Genomic DNA, 21,719 nt, shown 5'->3' on the forward strand with positions numbered 1-21,719 from the left:
CCCAACTGCACGACCCCCTCCCATACAGGAGACCGCCCTCCGTCAGGCTCATCCCCTAACCGAGCTAATAAGCAACCCCAAAGAGACGTCGAGCGGTGAATTTTATATATATATATATATATGTATATATATATATATATATATATATAAAATTCGCATCATATATTATTTATGTAAATATTATAATATATAATATAATATATAATACATAACTCGCGTATATATGAATCATGGAAAAAAAAAATAACGCAGTAAAAATGATATACCTGTTTTTATCGATAATTATTTTTTGGCATATACAATGCGTATTTTAGTCCATTAATAAACTCGCGAAAAGGGAATAAGAACCATGCGAATTAATTACGACCGACGCAATGGGAGCTTTCAATCGTAAAATTAAGTCTTATCTATTAATTAACTCACTGGAATTTACTACGGCAATTACGTTTACACAAAATGGATCCTCATACTTCAATTTTAATTATCATGTAACTATTAATTTTATTATCATGTTGCTTTCTGTTATTCGCCATTTTTATTCTCTCTATTCTTTATTATAATATGTTAAAAAATGTTGTATAAAATATGCTTTAAGGATTTTAAGCGAAGGCATCAAGAGTGTGTAAAATACTTTCATCCCACTTTCATTTTCCAAAATGAGACAAATATGACTATGTTTCACTCGACGATTACATATGATGTACAAGTATTCGCTGTGACATTACTTTCACTCGGATCCGTAGATTCATCAGATGCCGTGAATGCGCGTGTCCCACTTGGAGCGATTCTCTTGTCCGGCCATCCGAAAAATTCACTAAATAAAACGAGCGATATAACGGTAACTAATATATGGTAAAAATATTTCGTCACGAAAGGCACGTATTCGGAGAACATTTTATGCACGACGAGACGAAGGGAACCTTTCTCTCTCTTGCGCGCTCGGCTTTTTACTCACTACTGATCCGGATCGGAACGATTTTCACACTCAACCGAGCTATCAAGGTTACAGATATAAGATATCTAAGAGCGATATCGCGAACATTCCAATAATAAAAAAATTGTTGAAGCATGTAATCTCCTGCGTGTATATTCAAATAATCATTTTAGACACTTCTCGCAATACAACTTGTTAAAGAAGCGCGTTAAATTGATGCGTCAGTTGTTTTGAGTCATCAATGCGTGAACCTTTTAATGAAATTGTAAACGAATATATGCATTCAATTGCGTACGTGTCAAAATTTTTGCATCTGTAGAATTTAAAATTTTATACACTAAACGTCCCAGCTTATTTCCTATTTTTATCTTTTTCGTGTTTTCAAGGTTGTAATTAACTAAATGGTATTATCGCGTGTGTTGTTTTAACGGTTTACATTCAACATTGTTACGAAATTTTTATTATGGAATGACTGATCAATAAGAATGTGATTGTATGTATTTTATTTTTGTTGTTTTAAAATAATTTGTTTCTTTTAAATAAAAAAAAATTCTGAAAGAGAACAGCCAGTTTTTCTAGAATATTTGGAAATGATAAATTCTTGTAATTTTCTAATTATCCCAGTTACATTAGTCCGATAACAATTATCTCGGATCGTTAAAATTTTTAAATTACCTAAACGCATTTTGTTTGCATTTTAAATATGTTTTCTTCGTTATGCCACCATATATGATAATCGAGAGTAAGCGAAACATTCCTAGTCGGTTCTTTCTTGGAAATTTCGAATAATTTTACATCTTTGCTTTATACATTTACAAGTTACGCAACATCAATAGAACCGAAAAAAATAGAAAGAGTCTAATTTAAACTCTTTTATATAAATTATTATGAAATATATATATATTTTATACACATAAAAAATCCACATTTATTTTTTGTATTGGCAGAAAACTTTCGCAAGAAAAAATGTTTCAAAAGAGAAAGAGAGAGAATAATATTACACTATTTTAATTTATATAACTATTTATTTTCTTCTTGTATATAGTTTTTATATAATACCTTTCGTCTTTCTCTTTGCCTGACTATTTGCAAAATTATTTAATTAATTTTTTAATTCATGTACAAATGATAACGTAAATTTTCACTCGCATTTTATGATCCGAATATAATGCAACGTGCGTCGTGCTGACCTTGATTATCAATAAGGAAAAATCGATACGCAGAATTAAGGAGAACGCAGTACACCACAATCCCCCTTCCTCTCGATATAAAATTATAGAAGATATTCCGACTGTGTGTATTCGCGCGTGTCGTCTTCTCGATCAAAAGGAATAATACAATACTAAAAGCTGCCTCCGACACTTCGAGACTAGTTCGTGTGAGACATAAAAAAAAGCAATGATAAGAAATTGTACAAGATTCTCCACAGCAGGACTGTGATATCATGCACCCGACATAGGGGTTATATATTTAAAGAAAAAAAATTCCTCTACATTTTTATATAATTAAATTATTTTATTTACATTGTAATTTAATTGTAATGTATGTCTAATTTTTCTAGCGAATCTTTCCAGCATTGTTATCGATTACGTTATTAAATATTCAATATAGAAGACCGCATTTAGCTCGAAAATGGCTGCCCATATTCGCGCATGAACCACGAAAATTTCGTATTAAATATTAAAACAACACTAGTTAGAATCGATTCCTTTCTCATTTAATTGCAGCTTAAAAATCTCCCCGTTTTTCCAATTCAAACCCTTAAAAAAAAAAAAAAAAAGAGGCAATCGAATTGAATGCGATATTTATCAAGGTACACGAATACAATATAAAAATACGTCTTAAAATTTTATATCAAATATGATACGCTTATTTTACGACAAGCTTTTTATACGAAACGTTTATTACACGCGTCTCGCACAGTGAATTCACGTGCAATGAAATTCGTACAGCAAAATCATTCTTGAAGACGATTCAGGATTGATCGATCGATCCGTAAATCGCGCGATACGGACCTGAGAGCGGCCTGCGCGCGCGACCGCTAATGGAAGTGAAGCGTGCGCGGCGCGTGGGGAGAGGAAAGCGCGCGGCGGTCAATGAGTGGGGGAGACGTCAGACGTATTGTTCGGAGAGCGCAGTAGCGAAAGCGTGCACGAATAACACGGACGCGTCCGTCCAGGCGCCGCGATATGTGCGGGCGTGTATGCGAGACGATTATGTGAAAATCGCGGCGCGCGACAGCCGACGTTACACGTTACGATATACACACGAGGGGGATCGCGAGCTTGTCATAATATCGCGTGGACACTAGTAAAGTTCTGTGTCGCATGCAACTGCACCTTCCGTACGCGTGAATCGCTGCTTCTCTACGTCGTTATTAACGTGCGGTATTCTTCGCACGAACACGTACATACGCATACGTACGTACGTGTATTCGCACGTACACTAGTGTACGAGGGACGTTTTCCAAGTACGCGAATGGGCGTATTACCGTGTTACCGCAAAATAATACGTCTCGATTGAGGGTATATCGGAGTTGGTTACCGGTGCCGATAGTGCGCGCGACGTCCAGCAAAAGGAACGGCGATAACACGGTGACAAGTGCGCCGCGAAAGGGACAGAGACGCATATAGAGTGGACGGAGGGAATGGAGAACGCCATGCAGCCGCCGCTTCCACCGCCACCCCCACCCGCTTGCGACATGCCACAGAGCAGCAGCACGGAACAGACGGTCACCCACGAGTTGACATTCGGTACGTCTAATCTGTCAATGCGACGTATCTTTAAAGGTCCTAGATTTTATCTGTCGCATATTATTGATCGAGACCGATGCGATTTCGCCGAGCTCGCGAATCTCGCCTTTGACAGATGAAAATGATTTTTTATATTCAATAACGCGTGAAAATTGTACTCGTCGAAATTACGATCGGTTTCGATTCTCGATACAAAATATATTATTCATACGACGTTATCACCTCCCCCTTCCCTCTCCCCTCTCCCCTCTCTTCTCTCCCCTCCCCTCCCCGATATCGCAATCCAAACACTTGGACGTTACTGACACGATACCTATACATACAACGCACTCCGAAAACGTATTACGCAACTCGTTGACACGCGGTCGCATTGTATTTCTGCTTTCGTAGAGTTATTATAGAGAGATTATGCGTAAAAAAAAAAAAATATATATCAAATGTCAGTGTTATATATAGTGTTTAAACTGACAGCAGCGCCATCAATATTGCGCCGCTGTCACGCGACGCGATATGGTGTAATGTAAAATTATCTTACGATTTGACGAAGAGAGAGAGAGGTTCAATTTGTGCGTCGATGTTGCGAGAAAATCGTTTAGATATAATTTAAGCAAATCTCGTTGTTTTTCCGGCAATGATATCATATGCACGTCTCGTGTCGGTCTGTGCTGCGTAAATCGACTCTTTCTCTCTCTCTCTCTCTCTCTCTATATATTTAGTAACCAACATATAAGCGTAATTCTACAGTCATTTTAACTCTAGGATGGAGGGGGTTTGTCGTAAACATACTGTCGTCGTGAGTTTTTTTTTTTTTTCTTGTATTTGTCGCGTATTTTTTGTTCTTACATTATCTGTGATAAAGAAACGTGGAAAAATTAAAAATGTTTGATCTTTCGGTGAAATTTCCCGAATTATATCTATTGTCATGCATCTCTCACAATCAGCTGATATCTATCCTAATCTTATGGTGACCACTGACAGGCTTTATAGATTGCTCTCTTTCTCACGTTTCGTGATATAACGTGAGAGATATGTATGTAAACACACATGTATAAATAAGATATTTTTATTTAAGGGAAACTACTGGAGTTATAGACATACGTTCGTGTTGTCAATATCGAACGTTGAAAAATGTATGCGTTGTTTTTTTTGACGCTCCTTGGTAAAGCACCAGCCATCTCTGTGAAGTAGATATTTCATTTTCAGAATTTTGATAAATAATAATTGACAGAGTTCTGACTCTTGTCAAACATTCTAGAGTTTTTTCCGATAGCGGTCTTTTTCGAGAGTTTCATGAAAAAGTATTAGAATTCGTATCAATTCTGATTAAATTTTAAAAAGATTATGTTGAATTTTTGTATAGCTAAAACGTCAAACCAGCATTTATATTTTTTAATTTCTATTTTTTCTAGTTAATTAAAAGAGATTTTTTTTAAATGTATTAAAAAATTAAAAAATTTTTTGAAAATGGAATGTGCTAAGAGGTTATTCTTTCTGTCCTGAATTTATAATGGAAAAATTTTCTCTATCTTTTTGAATTATCACTACTTTGGGATTGAAGACACTAGCCCTCGAAAACCTAGGTAATTAACAAAGATTAAGAAAACAAGCCTTTTTATTAAGAGGTCTTCCTAATTTGACACTCTGAAAATAAGGCGATTTTTGGGAATTTTTTTTAAAGAAAAGTATAAAACATTAATTCTAAACTTTGCACGTTTATTAAAAAACATTTCAAGTATATCCTGAATTTTTTTTCAAACAAAAATATTTGTTTGTTTCGAATATAGTAGTCCAACTAGGGTGTCTCAAAAAAAATTGTTGTTTGTGGCGAACATGATTTCAGCCATTATAGTTATCTGAAATAAAAAAATCAAAAAGATTTTTAATCTGTATGAATGTGGCTATCGCGTGAACCAGAATAAAAAAAAATATTGAAAAATAAAAAAATGGCAGCGTCCCAAAAAGAAAATTTCATTTTTTAGCAAAAAATTGGTTAGTTTTGTAAGTCGCAAAAGGCCGTAGCCGGGTAAGCACGGTCAATCTGCCCCCGCAGGTATAGAGCTTAAATTTTTTTTGTAAGTTACTATCGATGGAACTTACAATTTCCTAAAATATTAGTCTCCCAACTACACGTGTTTAAGAGTAAAAAAGTAATAACAATTTTTCGTAATTAATTTTTTTCTCGTAAGCGGTTCAATGAATCGCTTTAAAAAAAATATATGATGTGGGCACAATTGTAACACACGAAACAAAAAATTAGGGTCCAAATTCGAGAAGAACAACATTGAAAAAAAATATTTCAACATAAAATTTTTTTTTCAATATCATAGGCGCTTGGTACAACTACCATTTTTTTAAATAATATTTTTGAGCAATAAACAACAACATATATTTTTTTTAAATCGAACAAACGGGGTAGCGATAGTTAAATTAATTAAAGTAATTTTTTATATTTTTTTTCTCATAAAGGGTTTGATGGATCATTTTCGGAAAAAGTATCTTGTAGATACAATCAAAGCACATTAAAAAAAAATTGAGATCAAAATTGGATAATAATAACATTGTAAAAAAAGATTTACCCATATTAAGTTAGCCCCCCCACCAACGCCAAATTAAGTCGCATCTATCAAATAATTTAGTGCTAATTATGTGCTAATTAGTTGCCGTAGTCCGGATTTTGTTGCTCAAACCGTTTAGCAGGAATTTACGTTCAAAGTGGGGGGGGGGGCAGCTTGACATTAAGCCAGCCCCCCCTATAAGTTTTATCAGATTTTAACTGTTAAATTATGTGTTCGACAAATAATTATTTAATGTAAAACATAGACTGATGTAACAGATTTGTCCTTAATATGTATATAGAGGAATGTGAAGTGATAGGAGTTACCAGATTTTTGTATTATTTATTGTATTTATAATAAAACAGTTTTTTATTTAGAATTATCATTCATTTTATTCTCATCCTGATAAATCCCTTCACACTGTATATTTATAAAAATATTTAAAATTATTTTAATTATCAAATACATACAGACACATACATATATATATAGATAGATAGATTAGATTCTAAGATACATATAAAACTAAATTAATAAATAATCTTTTTTTATTGATTAATCATATATAAATCTGATTCTGTTCTGAAAAATATATTGTTTTATTCTTGATTATAAATGTTCGTCAATCTAAAAATTTAAAAATATATGGGAAATTAATAATTAATAATAACTTATTAAATAACGAATTGTCATAATAAATATTAGTCCGCGGCGATGTTGCTTTCCCCACGTGCTTTTGGTGTCTGTGAAGTTGGCACGACGTTTTACGAATTTAAAAAAAAAAAACTAAGAGTTCTAATAGCACTTTTCATAGTTCTATAGTTCCTGATAAAAATTAAAAAGAGTTCCGCATTCCTTATATTAAAAAATCGAAATTGAAAAAATGTCGTGCTAACTTCGCGAATCTAGCACGACAATCCTCCCCTCTAAAGTACTAAAACGCGTTGAATATCATCATTTTTGGCAAGAGTTCCGGATAGTTCTGTTCAAGTTCAGCACATATATGCAATTTCAGATCGATATTTCACCAATTAATAATATTTAATCAATTTTTAATATTCAGTACGACATTTGGTGAAAATATGTCGTGCTGATGATTTTCTGCAGTTTTAATAGTAGTTCTCGACAGTTCTATAAGAGTTCTATCTTTTAGGAACATTTTTACAGAGAGTTCCGATCGTTCATTATTTTTAAAACAATTTTTGACAATTACGCCCAGCACGACACTTAGTGAAAATGTGTCGTGCTGATGATTTTCCGCAGTTCTAACGGTAGTTTTCGACAGTTCTATAAGAGTTGATTCCTTAACAGAACAATTTTCAATAGCCAAACTATTATTCTTTAAAGAATAGGAAAATTTGACACTTGTTTCTCCAGAAAGTGAGTTAATAACTAAGATGCAGCAGTAATCTGCCCTAGTATTCCAAACGTTTTTACAAACCGAGAAACACGTGGAAAATCATAATAAAATTTCTCTTCTATCTATTTTTGAAAGACATATGTTGAAATTTTAACTTTTTATCTTTACAAATATTTTTTGTCAGATATGATACTAATACATATATATAAAAAAGAGAAAATAGAGAAAAGTCAATCTCCAAGATTATTTTTTACAAATTTGGCTTTTGATATTTAATAAATCAAATTTTAAGGTTACATTCCTGAAACGTACTCTTCGAGGAAAATTTTACTCGATTTTTACTGGCTGTTCCGAAACTTTTTTGAGCGTTTCTGATTAGTTCCAGGCCGGGCCGGCCATCGAGTAAAATTTTCGGAGAGGAAATTTTACACCGTTTTAGAACCTAGTCTAAGAAAGAAAAACCTGACCACGTTTACATTTATACCCATTTAGCCTGCGGCCTATGCCTCAAATTCGACCTAAATTATTTAGGCCGCCTGCAGTAAATACTTGGTAAACGAACCGATCTGACTTGAGGCCTTCAGGCTTCGTATTTTAGTGACCTGATCTGAAATAGGACTCCTACTTTTTCGGTGTAAACGCGCGACCATTGCGATGCGACTTAAAAGCTTATTTGCTCGCTGTTGTTTTGTTGAGCTATCAAATTAAATAAGATTAAACCGTCGAAATACAATATAATAAATATATATTTCACGTTTACATTTATACCCATTTAGCCTGCGGCCTATGCCTCAAATTCGACCTAAATTATTTAGGCCGCCTGCAGTAAATACTTGGTAAACGAACTAGATTTTTTTCGGTATAAACGGTTGATGACTAGACTTAGACTTATTTTGAGTATAGGTCAGGCCGTGATCAGGTCGCTGGGTGTAAACGTGGTCACTATTCTCACTATCGATAGATTCTCTCATACTTATTATCCATGTTTAATGCGCAGGGAAATTAGGGGCGGGGGGGGAGGGAAGGAATAGTTGACAATGGTTAATTGTAAAACGGAACAATCATTTTCACATTGAATATTTGAAAAAAAAATCTTTATATTCTATAAGATGTATATACATATATACAATATCTTCTATTTTTCTCTTTTTTCGTCATTATAAAAGAGAATCAAACCCTCTACCCAAAATAAAAAGAGAAAGAAGTATAATTTTTTCTTTAATGCAAAAGATTTTAACGATTTTTATAAAAATATAATGAGAGAAATTTATTGAAATGGCTCCAGAGTGTAATAAAATCAACCGTTGCTTTCTGTTTAGAATATATCTCAAAATTTTTTCTAAATATTAACAATAAGACTATTTCAACTACGATTTTATGGTTCAACGAATAAAACTCAGTGAAAAAAAAAGTGAATCCAACGATTTCTGCGTGCTTCTCAAACTGTTTGAAACGCATACTCTTCTCTAAATTTTAAATTTTTTAACGACTTTTTCTTCTCGGATAGTTGCAAGTTCGACAACTTTCTCTTTTGAAACATATCTATTTAGTGTTAGCTTTTCTTTATCTGGATTTCCATGTCTGATCTCCCGCTGCGCAAATATTTATGACCAAATTTAAGAGAATTCTTCGAACCTTCTTCGAGCTATTCTTTCAAACTGCAGGTATCTAATTTCTAGAAAAGCTTTAACGGTTTTTCAGTTTCTCTGCATAAGGGAAAACGATGGATTCCTGTCCAGCTAGCTCACTTCGCAAAAATAAAAAAAAAAACAAATAACGTACAATTATAAATTATCCATGAGCTTTCATATCCCGCAAATTAAAAATTTTTAGTTTGTTATACTGGACAGGATTTTTATATACGTGGGAATATAAATAAGTACAATAATTAAAATTTATAAAAATTAATTATAATCGAAAATCGTTAATTTTTTATATTGCACATATTTTTCTGATGTCTTTTTTTGTATTTCCTGTAAAACAGAATGGCACAAATAAGATTCTTTCTATCATATACCATGATTAAGAAATTACTATGTTTAACTTGTTCAAACAAAAACAGATTGAAAAAATATATTAGAAAAATTATGTTATGTGTGCTACATTATATACAACATAATAAATCGTGACTATAGAGGCAATGCCTCCTTTCTTTAACTTTTATTTTTTATAAAGGCGGACGCCATTTCTATCACCTTTTTCACTCACATAAAGCAACTTGAACAGCCATTAAAGCTTTTCTAGGGTTTAGACACCCTACTATACTTTATAAACTTATATACTCTTGTAAGTTTGCATGCTGTACGGTTTTCCGGCATTATTTATACTTATTTTGCAAGCAACAAATTTGAAACTTGTATATTTCGAGAGCAACAAAATAGCAAAAAATTCTTATATTATTGTTATGTACAATTTTGTTGCTATATATATATATATTGTTTCGCTAACTTAATCTTCGTTTAGAAATCTTTAACTTTCGGTTTAGGAAAGCATCGTTTGAACATTAACAATTTTTCTGACTTCGAAGTTATTTTGCTTAAAGACAAAGCTTTGTATGAAAAAAGTTTTATTTAATATCCTCGGTTTTTTTTTTATAAATTTTGTCGGTTGTACCATCAGCTCGGAAATACATTCTTATTTAAATATTTACTATATAATTTGAATTATTCGCAATATATAGAGATAAATTATATTATTTATTAATTAAGCATCATATAAATACAATACAAATCTAAAAATAACGGAAGATTTTGGAATCATTCAAAGTCGAAAAGTATATACCAAAGGGGAGATTCTATACTATCGTTGAATATCAATCCCATGAAATATTTACAAGAGGTCAAGGGGAAAGCATTTGAGCATGACGATGGTTTTCTGAGCTTTATTCCCGTGCATTTGAGCACTGAAGCGAAGCACGTAATCGACTTGTAAATCCTTAATGTGGATTAGAGTCTTATGTCTCGCAGTCAATTATTGAATAAATTGTAAAATTTATGTTTTAGCAATCATCGATCACATTTTTTTTCAAAATTAATTTTTTTTCCCTTTTTTCTTTTTTTCTTTCTTTTCTTTTTTTTCTTTTCTTTTCTTCTCTCTCTCTCTCTCTTTTTTAGATTTGTTGTATTATATATTACAATTTTTTTATACGCTTTCTCCCGCGTGTATCTTATTTGAATAACAATTAAAAGTAGGCTCGTTAGAATTTAACAAAAAAATATATAAATAAATAAAAAAGGCCTTTACGAGCAATATATGGATGAACAATATGGTTTTAATTTTAACTTTATTACATAAAAATTGTGGGACGTTTCGACACTCTACTTGTGTCTCCTCAGCCACTCAAAAATTAACAATAAGGCGTCTGGCGCAAGATCAATCATACCTCATGGTTTGATTAATACAACATATATATGGCATCCATCACCTTTATCAACGGTCGCTAATGTGCTCCTCATGTGGTCCATTGGCTTTGAATTTTAAGTGAAGTCATTGTGTTTTTTTTCCCCCTTTTTTTTCTTTCTTTTCTTTTTTTTCTTTTCTTTTCTTCTCTCTCTCTCTTTTTTTTTTTAGATTTATTGTATTATATATTACAATTTTTTTATACGCTTGCCCGCGCGTGAATCTTATTTGAAGTTATATTGTTAAACACTAAGGCTTCATCTCTTTTTTGTATCAAATTGCTCATATTTTTTCTCATATTTTATTGTTCAATGATTACTCAGTTTTAATTATTATTAATCAGTTGATAAATTTTTGAAACAATGTTCCAGCGAAATGCAAAACTCGGCAAAAAGATTAACATCAAGTTTCGATTATTTCACGGAAAGTATTTCGAATATTTTCGAAACAACCTTTATTTCTGTCGTACGTGATCGTACAATAGGACGTTCGTTTTTATACCTTTATTGTTTAGGGGCTGTCACATATACAAAGACGTATAATATATGGATTGCGTACCTCCCGTAGTCAGAACGTTAAAAAATAGAAGGAGATAGCTACTGTACGATCGTCAATCTGTCTTTGTCTAAAGATGCATGGTGGTAAAGAAGCTTTCGTTGAGTGGGAAACAGAGAAGTAGAGGGGATGAAAAGACGACGATAGAATGGTGATACAAAAGCATGCTCTCTCTGTCTAATATTTGACGACCCCCACTCCTTAATATTTAGTCTAGATATACTATGTCTATGGACATATATCTCTGATTCTGATGATATTAAATTAAAATTTGCGAATTTTTATATTTTATTATAATGATATATCCCTGATACATGACGATATATTTTTCTCAATTAATTAGATCAACTGCAAACCAAGTACAATATCACAACCGATGAAAGTGGCAGAGGTTTATCCGTTCTGGGCGAATATACCGGCATAATCACGCCGATATTTCTTCATTATATGATTGTAATATTTACAATGTACTCCAATTTTATTGGTTCAGCCGATTCGGAGAAAATATTAAGGTAATTTAAAATTAAAGTTAGCTAGCACAACCATTTAAAACATAAAAAAATATGTGCAGCGTGGTTCTCTAGCGCCGTCACTGAGAGAGACTTCTCGCATCAGCTGTTAGTACTCGAGTAGTGGGGAAGTAGCGGGGTGGGGAGGAAGGATATGTAGTGGTAGTAGTGTATAAGGTTCCATTGGTTACCTTCTTTCAGTTAACGACAGTCACTGACGATTCTTCACGAAGTAAGTGTCGTGCGACGCGCGTGGTCTTGTGTGCTTCAAGTAGTCTCGTTTGCTTCAAGATCGTAGTGTTACGTGATATAGGTATCGAGCAGTATCGTGAATTCTTCGCGTATCGTTATTCACTCGATGTGAAGTGTCGTGTGGTTTGCATATAGAAATCGCAAATTGATAATAGGTAGGTTCCCAAGTTGGATTTCCGTTTGATCCTTATCCACTATATTTCCTCTTAAGATATTGGAGAAGGATTGGATGCCTTGCCAAGAAATAAAAATTTCTGTGGTGTCTGTGAAGAGAAGACAAGAGAGAAGAAGCGGGAGACGATATTCCGACGATCGACAGAAGTCGACCTTGTTCCTGCTGCCGTCGCTGTTATAGAACGATTAACGGCTCTAAAAGGATTTAACGTTTAAAGAACTCGTTCGAATTATTATCCCGTGTGATATCGAGACAGGATAACGCGTGGCTCCGTATAAAAGTGGCTGTCGTCTCCGCTTCTTCTCCCTTATCTCCTCTTTCTCACCTTCATTCGCGCTGACAATGCACGCATCGCGACAATGACGTACCCGGCGAATATTAGGTCTCATATCATATCGTAGGAAGAAAATCCATGAAGGAAGAAGAAAACACCGTGAAGATGGTCGAAGAGAACATCGTAAGAAGCGAGAAGTCCGAGGACGTTATAATGGACGAGGACGAATATCGGGCGACTTGCGAATCTGATTCGAGTCCGTCGAAGAAGAAGGAGAGCGGTTATTTTGAAGATAACCGCGAGAAGATTGACGATATCATTCAGAAGTACGCCAATCAATTTGGCGGCGCTATCCTTAGTATCGGATGTAGTATGAGCACCGAAAGCAATGGGTTAATCATTGACGAGGAAGCGAGTCTTTTAGATCAAGAGGATCAAGAGGATCAAGAGGATCAAGAGGATCAAGAGAATCAAGAGCATCAAGAGGACAGCGAGCAAGGCTGTCCCACTTCCTCTTGCTTGACTGAGCATTCAAATATCTTCGCAGACGATCTCGATCTTGTGACGATCGAAATTGGCGACACTGTGGAAGATGATTCCGTGCAAATCCAATATGAGACGGATCCTATCAGCAACACTGACGACGCGAACACATACGATATAGGTAAGAACGTCATATTTAATCGATAGAAAATCATATTCTCTTATATCGAGAAACCGGATTTCTTCTTATCAATAAGAATAAATTGTGAAAATGAATAAAGATTTAGTAATATTATTAATATATTTGCGGCGACCGCCGCAATACTGCAACGTTGTCGCATGGCTAGAGATATAAATGGAAAAAAAACAAAACCTTTTTGTTTTCATAAAAAAACAGTTTTTTTAATGAAAAGAAACAAACCTCGTTTTTTTCAAAATTTTGTCTTTTTTCAGATATTTAATATCTTTATATTTTGATTACTGTGCAAATAGATTTTTTATTATTTTTAACTTTTTAGATGATAGATTTGAATTAACCAATATTAATTTAAATGTAGCTCGCATTCCAATTGGCTATATAGTTACGTAATTACTATCTGTAATTAGATAAATTCTCCAAAAACAAATCAAAATTGAACTTGAATAAATTGAATATTTATTGTAGATACAAAAATACAGTTTGTAATTTTAAAAAATGCACTTTAGTTAATATTTTAAATAATAATTTAATCATAATTTGCCGCAAAAGTCTTATTAATCCATTAAAATTACTTCCGAAAAAAATAGATTAAAAATATAAAAATTTGAATTTTTTTATTATGTTAACAAGAAAAAAATATAAAGAAAAATAATATTAAGTATATTTTAAAAAGTAATGGAAAAATACAAAATTTTGTTTTTTTTCAACCGTTTTTTTTCTATTAGAAAAGAAACGGTTTTTTTACATCTCTATGTATGACATTGAGCGATGGCGGGACTTCAACAGGTTGTAAATGCGACTAAATGCGGCTGATACTAAACTTCAGGCTTCTTAAAACCATTAGAAGGTATCGATCCGGCTGCTTAACATTCCCGCACTGGATTGCAGTGTGGCATTAGCGAAGTTTGTATCGGATTCGTAAATCCTAATTATATTTATTGTAGTAATTTATTAAGACACGATTCAGTTCCCCTCAAAGAAAGGAACATAAATGCGTGTGTGAAAAGTTCCTATATCTATATTTCTTCATATGTGTGCTTTAATTTTTTTTTTTTATTTAGCTCGAAATTTTTAAGTTAGAGATTTTGAAGCACATTCAGTTTTGGATTACTAGAATAATTACACTCGTTTGAATTTTTTTTTTTCTCAGCTTTAAGCTCTATAAAAATATTGGCTGTAGATTGATATTATCTTTTATTGTGCTATATTAATTTTAAAGCGCGTGCGCGAATTTTTCTCGACACGAGAGTGTAACGTGCGGATTTCGACCTTGTGTTCTGCACGATATTATCCTTCGCGTTCTTTTATAGACCGTACGTGTTTGTTTTGAAAAGAGAGATCATATTTTGAACAGCTTCGTTAATGTCTTTGTGTTGACTCAGACTGCGCCGAATGTGGCGAACGCTTTCTCAAAATACGATGTTGTCTTAGCGAGCGCTACAATTTTTTTCATTGTTGCATTCTCTCATTGATATTTCGCGGAAATTATTTCATTCATCTCATAGCAAGTGATTAACGTTTGTTATATTTTTTCTTAAACACGATATGCACATGTATTAAGGAAACCAAAAGTTCAGCTATTTCTTACATGGAGAAAGAAGTTTGATATCATAAAACGAAAACACGTGTCTTATTTCTCTAATATTCTTTAATAAATTTGTTATTTTTAAAGAAATCTGATAATTCCGTTTTGGACATTCTGTGTACATGCGTCTTTATAGCGAAAGAGTTAATGGCGGAAAGATATAGAGGGAAGATCTTAATCACTTTCTCTTGGTGTATACGAGACACGGTTGCAGGTTTTGCGCACTTTCCAAAGCGTCCATGTTGTATTCTTCAGTTATTCTGCAATCAATGGTTACATATATGTGTTAAAAACATACTTACTATTATATATATGAAAATTAGATTAAGCTTGCAATCAGAAAAAAGAAAAGTGATATGAAAAGTATGTTTTAAACTTTGATATTTCTTTTATAATTTATTTCTTAATAACTCTAATCCCTTCTTATCCAAGATTTTCATTTTTATAACCCATTTTATTGAAATTTCATCGCCACACAACAGACAGACTAAAATATATTCTACAATTCACACACACAGTAAGTACTATATTTTATGAATTATCAAACTTTTACTTCTTTTTTTCCGCGCTGAATTATCTCCTTTTTAAATTTCCGCGTGTCGTTAACAGTTTATATTTCGTATGCCACATATTGCATCAGTTTTATAAAACACTTGACGTACATATATATCCCACATGTATTTATAATATATATATTTATTAAACAAGGACTCTCTCTATAAACTACAATTTATTGAAAATAAAAATTAGAATCAAAGTAAATAAATAATCAAGATAAATAATTTTATCATCATCGATTCTTTTTTGTTACGTTATATTTTATTGTATATAGTACAAACACGGGAAATTAAAGAGAATACGATATATATACAGACCTGTTGCGCAAACAAGTTGAGATGAAACAATCATTTTAAAAGTGCATTTTTTAAAATCTCGTAAAACTTTGCGATGCAACGGCCACTTGCATATGTGGAATTGTACAAGCCATTTAATACTGCTATCACAAAGTAATCGCAATTCAAAGTGCTTGTTTATATAGAAAGCCTCCCACGGATCATACATATAGTTAACAAGACAGCTGCTTTAATGCTCAAACACATCAATGATCTTTTAGTTGGATAGAAATAAAAATAAAAACCAAGGATTTTGACAAAGCGATAAAAGATTAATTTTCTTTAATGTTAATGTTTATTTTAGTAATATTTTTTAATATATTTGTAAGTTTAAGTATATTTAATGTTGAGATCGTAAAAAAATTAATAAGTTTAAGTAAATTAAAAATATATTCTGACGTCTTATTAAATATTTTGTTTTTTAACAAAGGAATATTTAAATCTGGTTAAGAAATAGCTTTTTCTAAATTGGTCGAAAAGTCTATAAATGAGAAACGCGGCATTGATTTACATATCTACTCGTATATTCTTATGCGTATCTATAAAAAGAACTCTTGAACATAAAAAATGCGCATGGTATATGAAATGATCCGAGATTGAGCACGCGGTTGCAACAAACGATAGAGACATACGTGATTGGATAGCTGTATAAACAAGTTTTAATGAACGGATAAAGATGTTAAAATCTACAATGTCGGGCAAGCGTAACGCGAACTGAATCGATCAATTAATGTTAATAAATATATTTCATACGGGAATATGAGTTACCGATACAAAGAATTCATACAGTATTATTTTATAAATAATATACGGAGGCAAGGCTAGTTGGAAATGAAATGACCGATTTCCATTTTAACACACACACACACACACATACTCTTTTTTTATAATTTTTATTTAAATATAATTTTTTCTATATATTTTTTTGCGTTATTTATATTACTAATAATAATATAACTGATTAATTTCGTAACGTAATCTAAAGTTAAAAGATCTTAGCGGACTGAGCTTCAAACTCCTATACATATAAGTTCTAGTTCAAAATTTCAAGAATTTGACTATAGAATCATCACAGATTTAGAAACAAGAAACGGTGATAATTTTGAGACGCTTCGTTCATTTTAAATAATATTTCTTCTTCTCACATATATAGTTCCTTTTTATTTTTATCAGGAATCACAGGTGCAAAAGGTCATATGACTGTCAAAAATGGCACGAAAATAGTATCGGTAGAAGAGTGTGCATTTATTCTCTGGACTATGCGTTTACGATATATGATAAATTCTGAACATTCTGTAATATTTTTCACCGATGCAACGCGATACGATTATTTTACCGGATTCCGAATACAGTTACGCATACTTGATATATCCAATTGTGTAATGTTTGTGTTTCTGTTGTGAAATGATATCGAAAACGCTTATTATTAAGCTGCATTATTCGCTTAACCAGCAAAAACACTCTAATTATTAAGCGAAGAATTATTTAAAGAGAAATGTTTGCGTATCTTTCTATTGCATGAAATTATTACAATTTGGAATTGTTGATTAATCGAGAGCGCCGAGAGAGAGAGAGAGAGCGATCTTCATTATTGAACTTTTTTGATTATAATTGATACACGGTAGATGATAGATTCTTTATGGAAACGCTTTCCAACTATCTTTTTAAAGATAATTAAAAAGCTACTGCCATTTTTGTAAATGTTTATCTAAATTTATTATGGCATTGTAATCTCTGAACAATTTAAATTATTTTTATTTGAAATATCTAAAATTGTATATACAGGGTGGCCCCGAACGTTCCAGCCAGACTTTGAGATCTTATAGGAAATTTAATTCTGAACAAAAAATTTCCTATAAACATGTGTCAAAAAATGCTTTCTTAAGAAGTTATCGCTTAAAAATCTTTGAAATCGTGTTTATTTTACACATTTTTCCAAATATCGTGGAAAATGTGCGTCTTTTAACAAAAAGTTGAATCAGGAGGAAATCCGTAAAGCGACTAGATCGGTCATTACTCGATGCCGAAAGTGTATTGGAGCTAGGGGGGGGGACATTTTGAAAACAGTTGGTTTTTTCACGTCTTTATTCATTTTCTACTATTACGTGCTATTTTAGTTTAAAAAAATTTATTTTATTTTCATAAAAGAAAGATTTTTTATTTTTATCGTTTTTTCAAGAAATTTATTAAGTTTCATTTTCTTTTTATTTCATTTTCTTTTCACCTTTTGTTCTTCTTTTGCATCAGAGGTTTTTGAGCGATAACTTCTTAAGGAAGCATATTTCGACCCATGTTTATAGGAAATTTTTTGTTCAGAATTAAATTTCCTATAAGATCTCAAAGTCTGGCTGGAACGTTCGGGGCCACCCTGTATATAAAATTAAGTACAAAAATCAGAAAATTTTTTATAACAACAATTTGATTTTAAACTCCTTAAAGAATCTCTCATTAAAATTAGGATCTAGAATGTCTAAATATCTGTTCTGTGATTTTAACGCTTTATATAATATTCGAATATATATATAGCTACATTTCAATTACGACGAGAAACAATATTATAATTTATTTGTAAAGCTATTCAGCAAACTTCCTCCGTAAATGTAACAATTCATATTTTCACGATTGTGTAGACAAACACAATGCGTAGTTATCATTACTCTTTTCGATTACGACATAACTTGTATCGACTTCTTCGAGATAAGAAAAGGCGATATAGACAAACATTAATATAGTTCCCAGCAGACTTCTATTCCAATACCATAGTTACCCGAAAATGATCCCTACACATATATTCGAGACAAAAGTCGATAATCCGATATAATTTGTCGTATTATTAATTAATTAATTCGTCGTAGCATCAAAGATGAAAAAGTTGCATATATTAGCGATCTAACAATAAGTTATCTTTTCGAGAACTAAAAAAATTTATCTGTATTTGATACATTTAAGAAAATTAAATTCAAATTATTTTTTTCAATTTCTTAAATATAAATTACATTTTCTATAAAATCACGCCGGCTTCAACTTGAGATAAGAAGAAGGTTACGTATATAGTGGATGACAATTCCAAGTATATGTTACGCCATCGGAAATTTTAACGATTGCTCCAAGCGGAGCCGGTACATGTATATAGCGGAAGGCAATCCGAGTCGCGGATATGTAGTATGTAGTGCCACTGTCGCGGATACGCTGCAGGAATCCGTTATCGAACGGACTAAAAGTTGACCTCTCCTCGATTTGGATTCTTGCAGCGGGATTTTCCGTATTTATGAGTCAAACAAGGGAGAGGCGATTTGTGAGAACAAATTTCATTTTTATTTAATATATGTTAAAAGAGTTAGAAAAGATAAAAGGAGTGTTAGAGAAGATAGAAGAAAGCCATAAAGTGAAATCTAGAATCAATTTTTAACTTAATTTAATTTTAATTTTCATCAATATTTAACTTTTTTATTTTATATGGTCGATAATTTATATCGTGTTTGTAGCGTTAACTGCTTTCTTTAAATTTAATTAATATAATTTTACAATATTTGAGAATCTCGTATAACCACATTTATATATTATTTCACATTCGAAGATTAATTTAAAAGTCAGATTCTGCAAAGATAACGCACAGTCGTAGAATACATACCCTTTACGGTGAAAATTCTCTCTCGTTTATATTTTCCCTCGAAGAAAAGCATATATAATTTGCTGAATATATTAGCTCGTTTGAATGCCTTTGGCATACTTACCGCTGTCACGCTTCGGTAGTCTAATCCTCAAAACGATACAATCAAGAAAAATAGAAATGTCGATTTTTCAAAGACATGAGACCATTAGAGCTAAATTTATGCTTAATATTTTCAGTCTTTTTCTCTTTCGATCCCTTTATGGCAAAAGCAATCACAAATCTGGAAAGAATGCAGAAATTGTTTTGTTATATTTAAACCTCTATAAAAGGAATGAAAAGAATGAAAAGAAGTCGTATTGTATCACGTTGTCGGACAAAATAAAAAATAAATAATTTTAGTGTCATATATCTTCGGCTTAAAAATATTCACAGGAAATTTCCCCAAAATAATAAAATTAATGGATAGTCTTTTTAATTGTCCTTTTCTCTTTGAATTCATTTTCGAGCAATACACATATGCGTATATATAAAGCTACATTTTCTCTCCTTTTATTTATTCTTTTTCATTATTAAAATATTTTACTTTCTTGTATATTTTATTTCTTACTTTCTTGAAAATCGATGTTATAAATCGCCGCGCATAATCTTTAAAATTTGTACGAAGCTGGAAACACCTATTCGTTACGCTTTTACTTGCACGTTTGTTTATATATTTTACTTTCCATTTCCTGCATATAAAAATGACGCGATCAGGTTATCGCGAAGAATCTTTCTTTTAATTTTTTTTTATTTAATCGGCGGTTGTTTCGAACCTTGATATATTATCGCGCGTCAATGGATCGCATTAGCAATCATGCGCTAAGTGTGTGCTTTTGTACTTATGCAAGTGAGACAGTTGTGCCGCGTTGGTTTCTTCTGCGGGACGGATATTAGACGCGCACTTGCTTCCTAATGCAGATATTTTGCATGACATAGGCACGTGACAGTCACACGCGTACCCGCATCCGTTGGCGAAAAATAGCGCCCGGATTTGCTCTACGTTCGGCACCCGAGAAATTAACTTACCCGATGATTTTTATGACGAGTTTAATTATCGTTACCCGATAATTTTCATAATTAGATCCTAGCAACTCTCGAATTTTATTAAAAACCAATTTCGTATACTTGCAAAGCGTCATAAAAATGGAATTTCGTAATTTTTAATATAGTGCTGACAAAGAAAAGAGGAAAAATATATTTTAAAAAACAATTTAAATACACATATTGAATGAACATCAAGATAATTTTTTTTGCGAGGACACTTAATATATCGTAGCGACATTTACTTTGCGTTTATTTCGCGTCAAACTAATTGCGAGCAATAAATGATAAAAATTGCTTTGTTTGCCCGAAGCATTATATTATGAATAATAACGTTATTTAATTATAGCGATGAAACGGACATCCTTGCAAAGAAATTCTCTTTGGGCTATATTTATTGTTTCTGTAATCGATAAGCGAACACGTTGTTTTCCCAGTAATAAACGAGTGAAATTGGTTTAGCATAGCGTACGTAACTCGTTTAGTAAGATTTCGCGTATATTGCGAGAGTAATGCGCGCGCAAAAGTATGCATATTACTTTCACATTTCACCTCGACAAGCTTCGCTCGGCAAGCTCTCGGCAAACAGCACGAGAGTTGTTTGATTTTTAATCCCCGTTAATACTGAATTTTTTTATGACGATTAATTTAATCAAAATTAAAATCTTATATCTCTATTATTTGTTGCATTTTAGAATCAGTCATCTTGTGCAAGTATCGTGTTGCCGATTTACTCGTGCAATAAAGTAACGAAATTTATATAAATAATTGGTATGTGTGAGGGAAGATGTACAATATATTTCAGACAGATTGTATTTTTAATATATATAGTATACGAATATATAATATATAATATAATATATGTGAAATATAAATACAAAAAATGAATAGATAGAATTAAAGTATTTAAAATCGTTTCTTTTTTTATTTTAAGAATATCTAACTTTTATTGGAAGTTGTTTACGTCGGTCCGACTAGAGGTATCGCGAGATTTTATAAATATATTATTTTGCATATTTGTAAATTGCTTGATCGTATTTATTATATTGCTCTATTTTTGCATCTAAAAATCTAAAAAAAAAAAAAGATTATTTTTGTCG

At 32.2% G+C, this 21,719-nt stretch overlaps 2 protein-coding genes across 4 annotated transcripts in view; one reads left to right on the top strand and one right to left on the bottom strand.

The window, feature by feature from the left end:
• LOC115235866 (iodotyrosine deiodinase 1) overlaps positions 1 to 2,654 on the bottom strand; it is a 7,376-nt gene extending 4,722 nt beyond the window's left edge. Inside the window, exon 1 of the mRNA XM_029807942.1 lies at positions 2,125 to 2,654. Coding sequence (XP_029663802.1) covers positions 2,125 to 2,380 — 256 coding nt within the window. The 5' untranslated portion in view covers positions 2,381 to 2,654. The remainder of the gene's footprint in view (positions 1 to 2,124) is intronic.
• A 382-nt stretch (positions 2,655 to 3,036) lies between these two features.
• Positions 3,037 to 21,719, top strand: part of LOC115235860 (ribosomal protein S6 kinase alpha-5-like) — a 50,722-nt gene continuing 32,039 nt past the window's right edge. The window contains exons 1-2 of one of the 3 annotated variants that reach the window (XM_029807928.1): positions 3,037 to 3,687; positions 12,894 to 13,430. In XM_029807928.1, the coding sequence (XP_029663788.1) occupies positions 3,582 to 3,687; positions 12,894 to 13,430 (643 nt within the window). In that variant the 5' untranslated portion in view covers positions 3,037 to 3,581. Of the gene's footprint in view, positions 3,688 to 11,147; positions 12,473 to 12,893; positions 13,431 to 21,719 lie in introns of those variants that run through there. The other 2 variants (XM_029807929.1, XM_029807930.1) reach the window with 2 other exon arrangements.

Source organism: Formica exsecta, unplaced genomic scaffold (genome assembly GCF_003651465.1).
Source record: "Formica exsecta isolate Colony F162 unplaced genomic scaffold, ASM365146v1 scaffold236, whole genome shotgun sequence".
NCBI classification, from domain to species: domain Eukaryota; kingdom Metazoa; phylum Arthropoda; class Insecta; order Hymenoptera; family Formicidae; genus Formica; species Formica exsecta.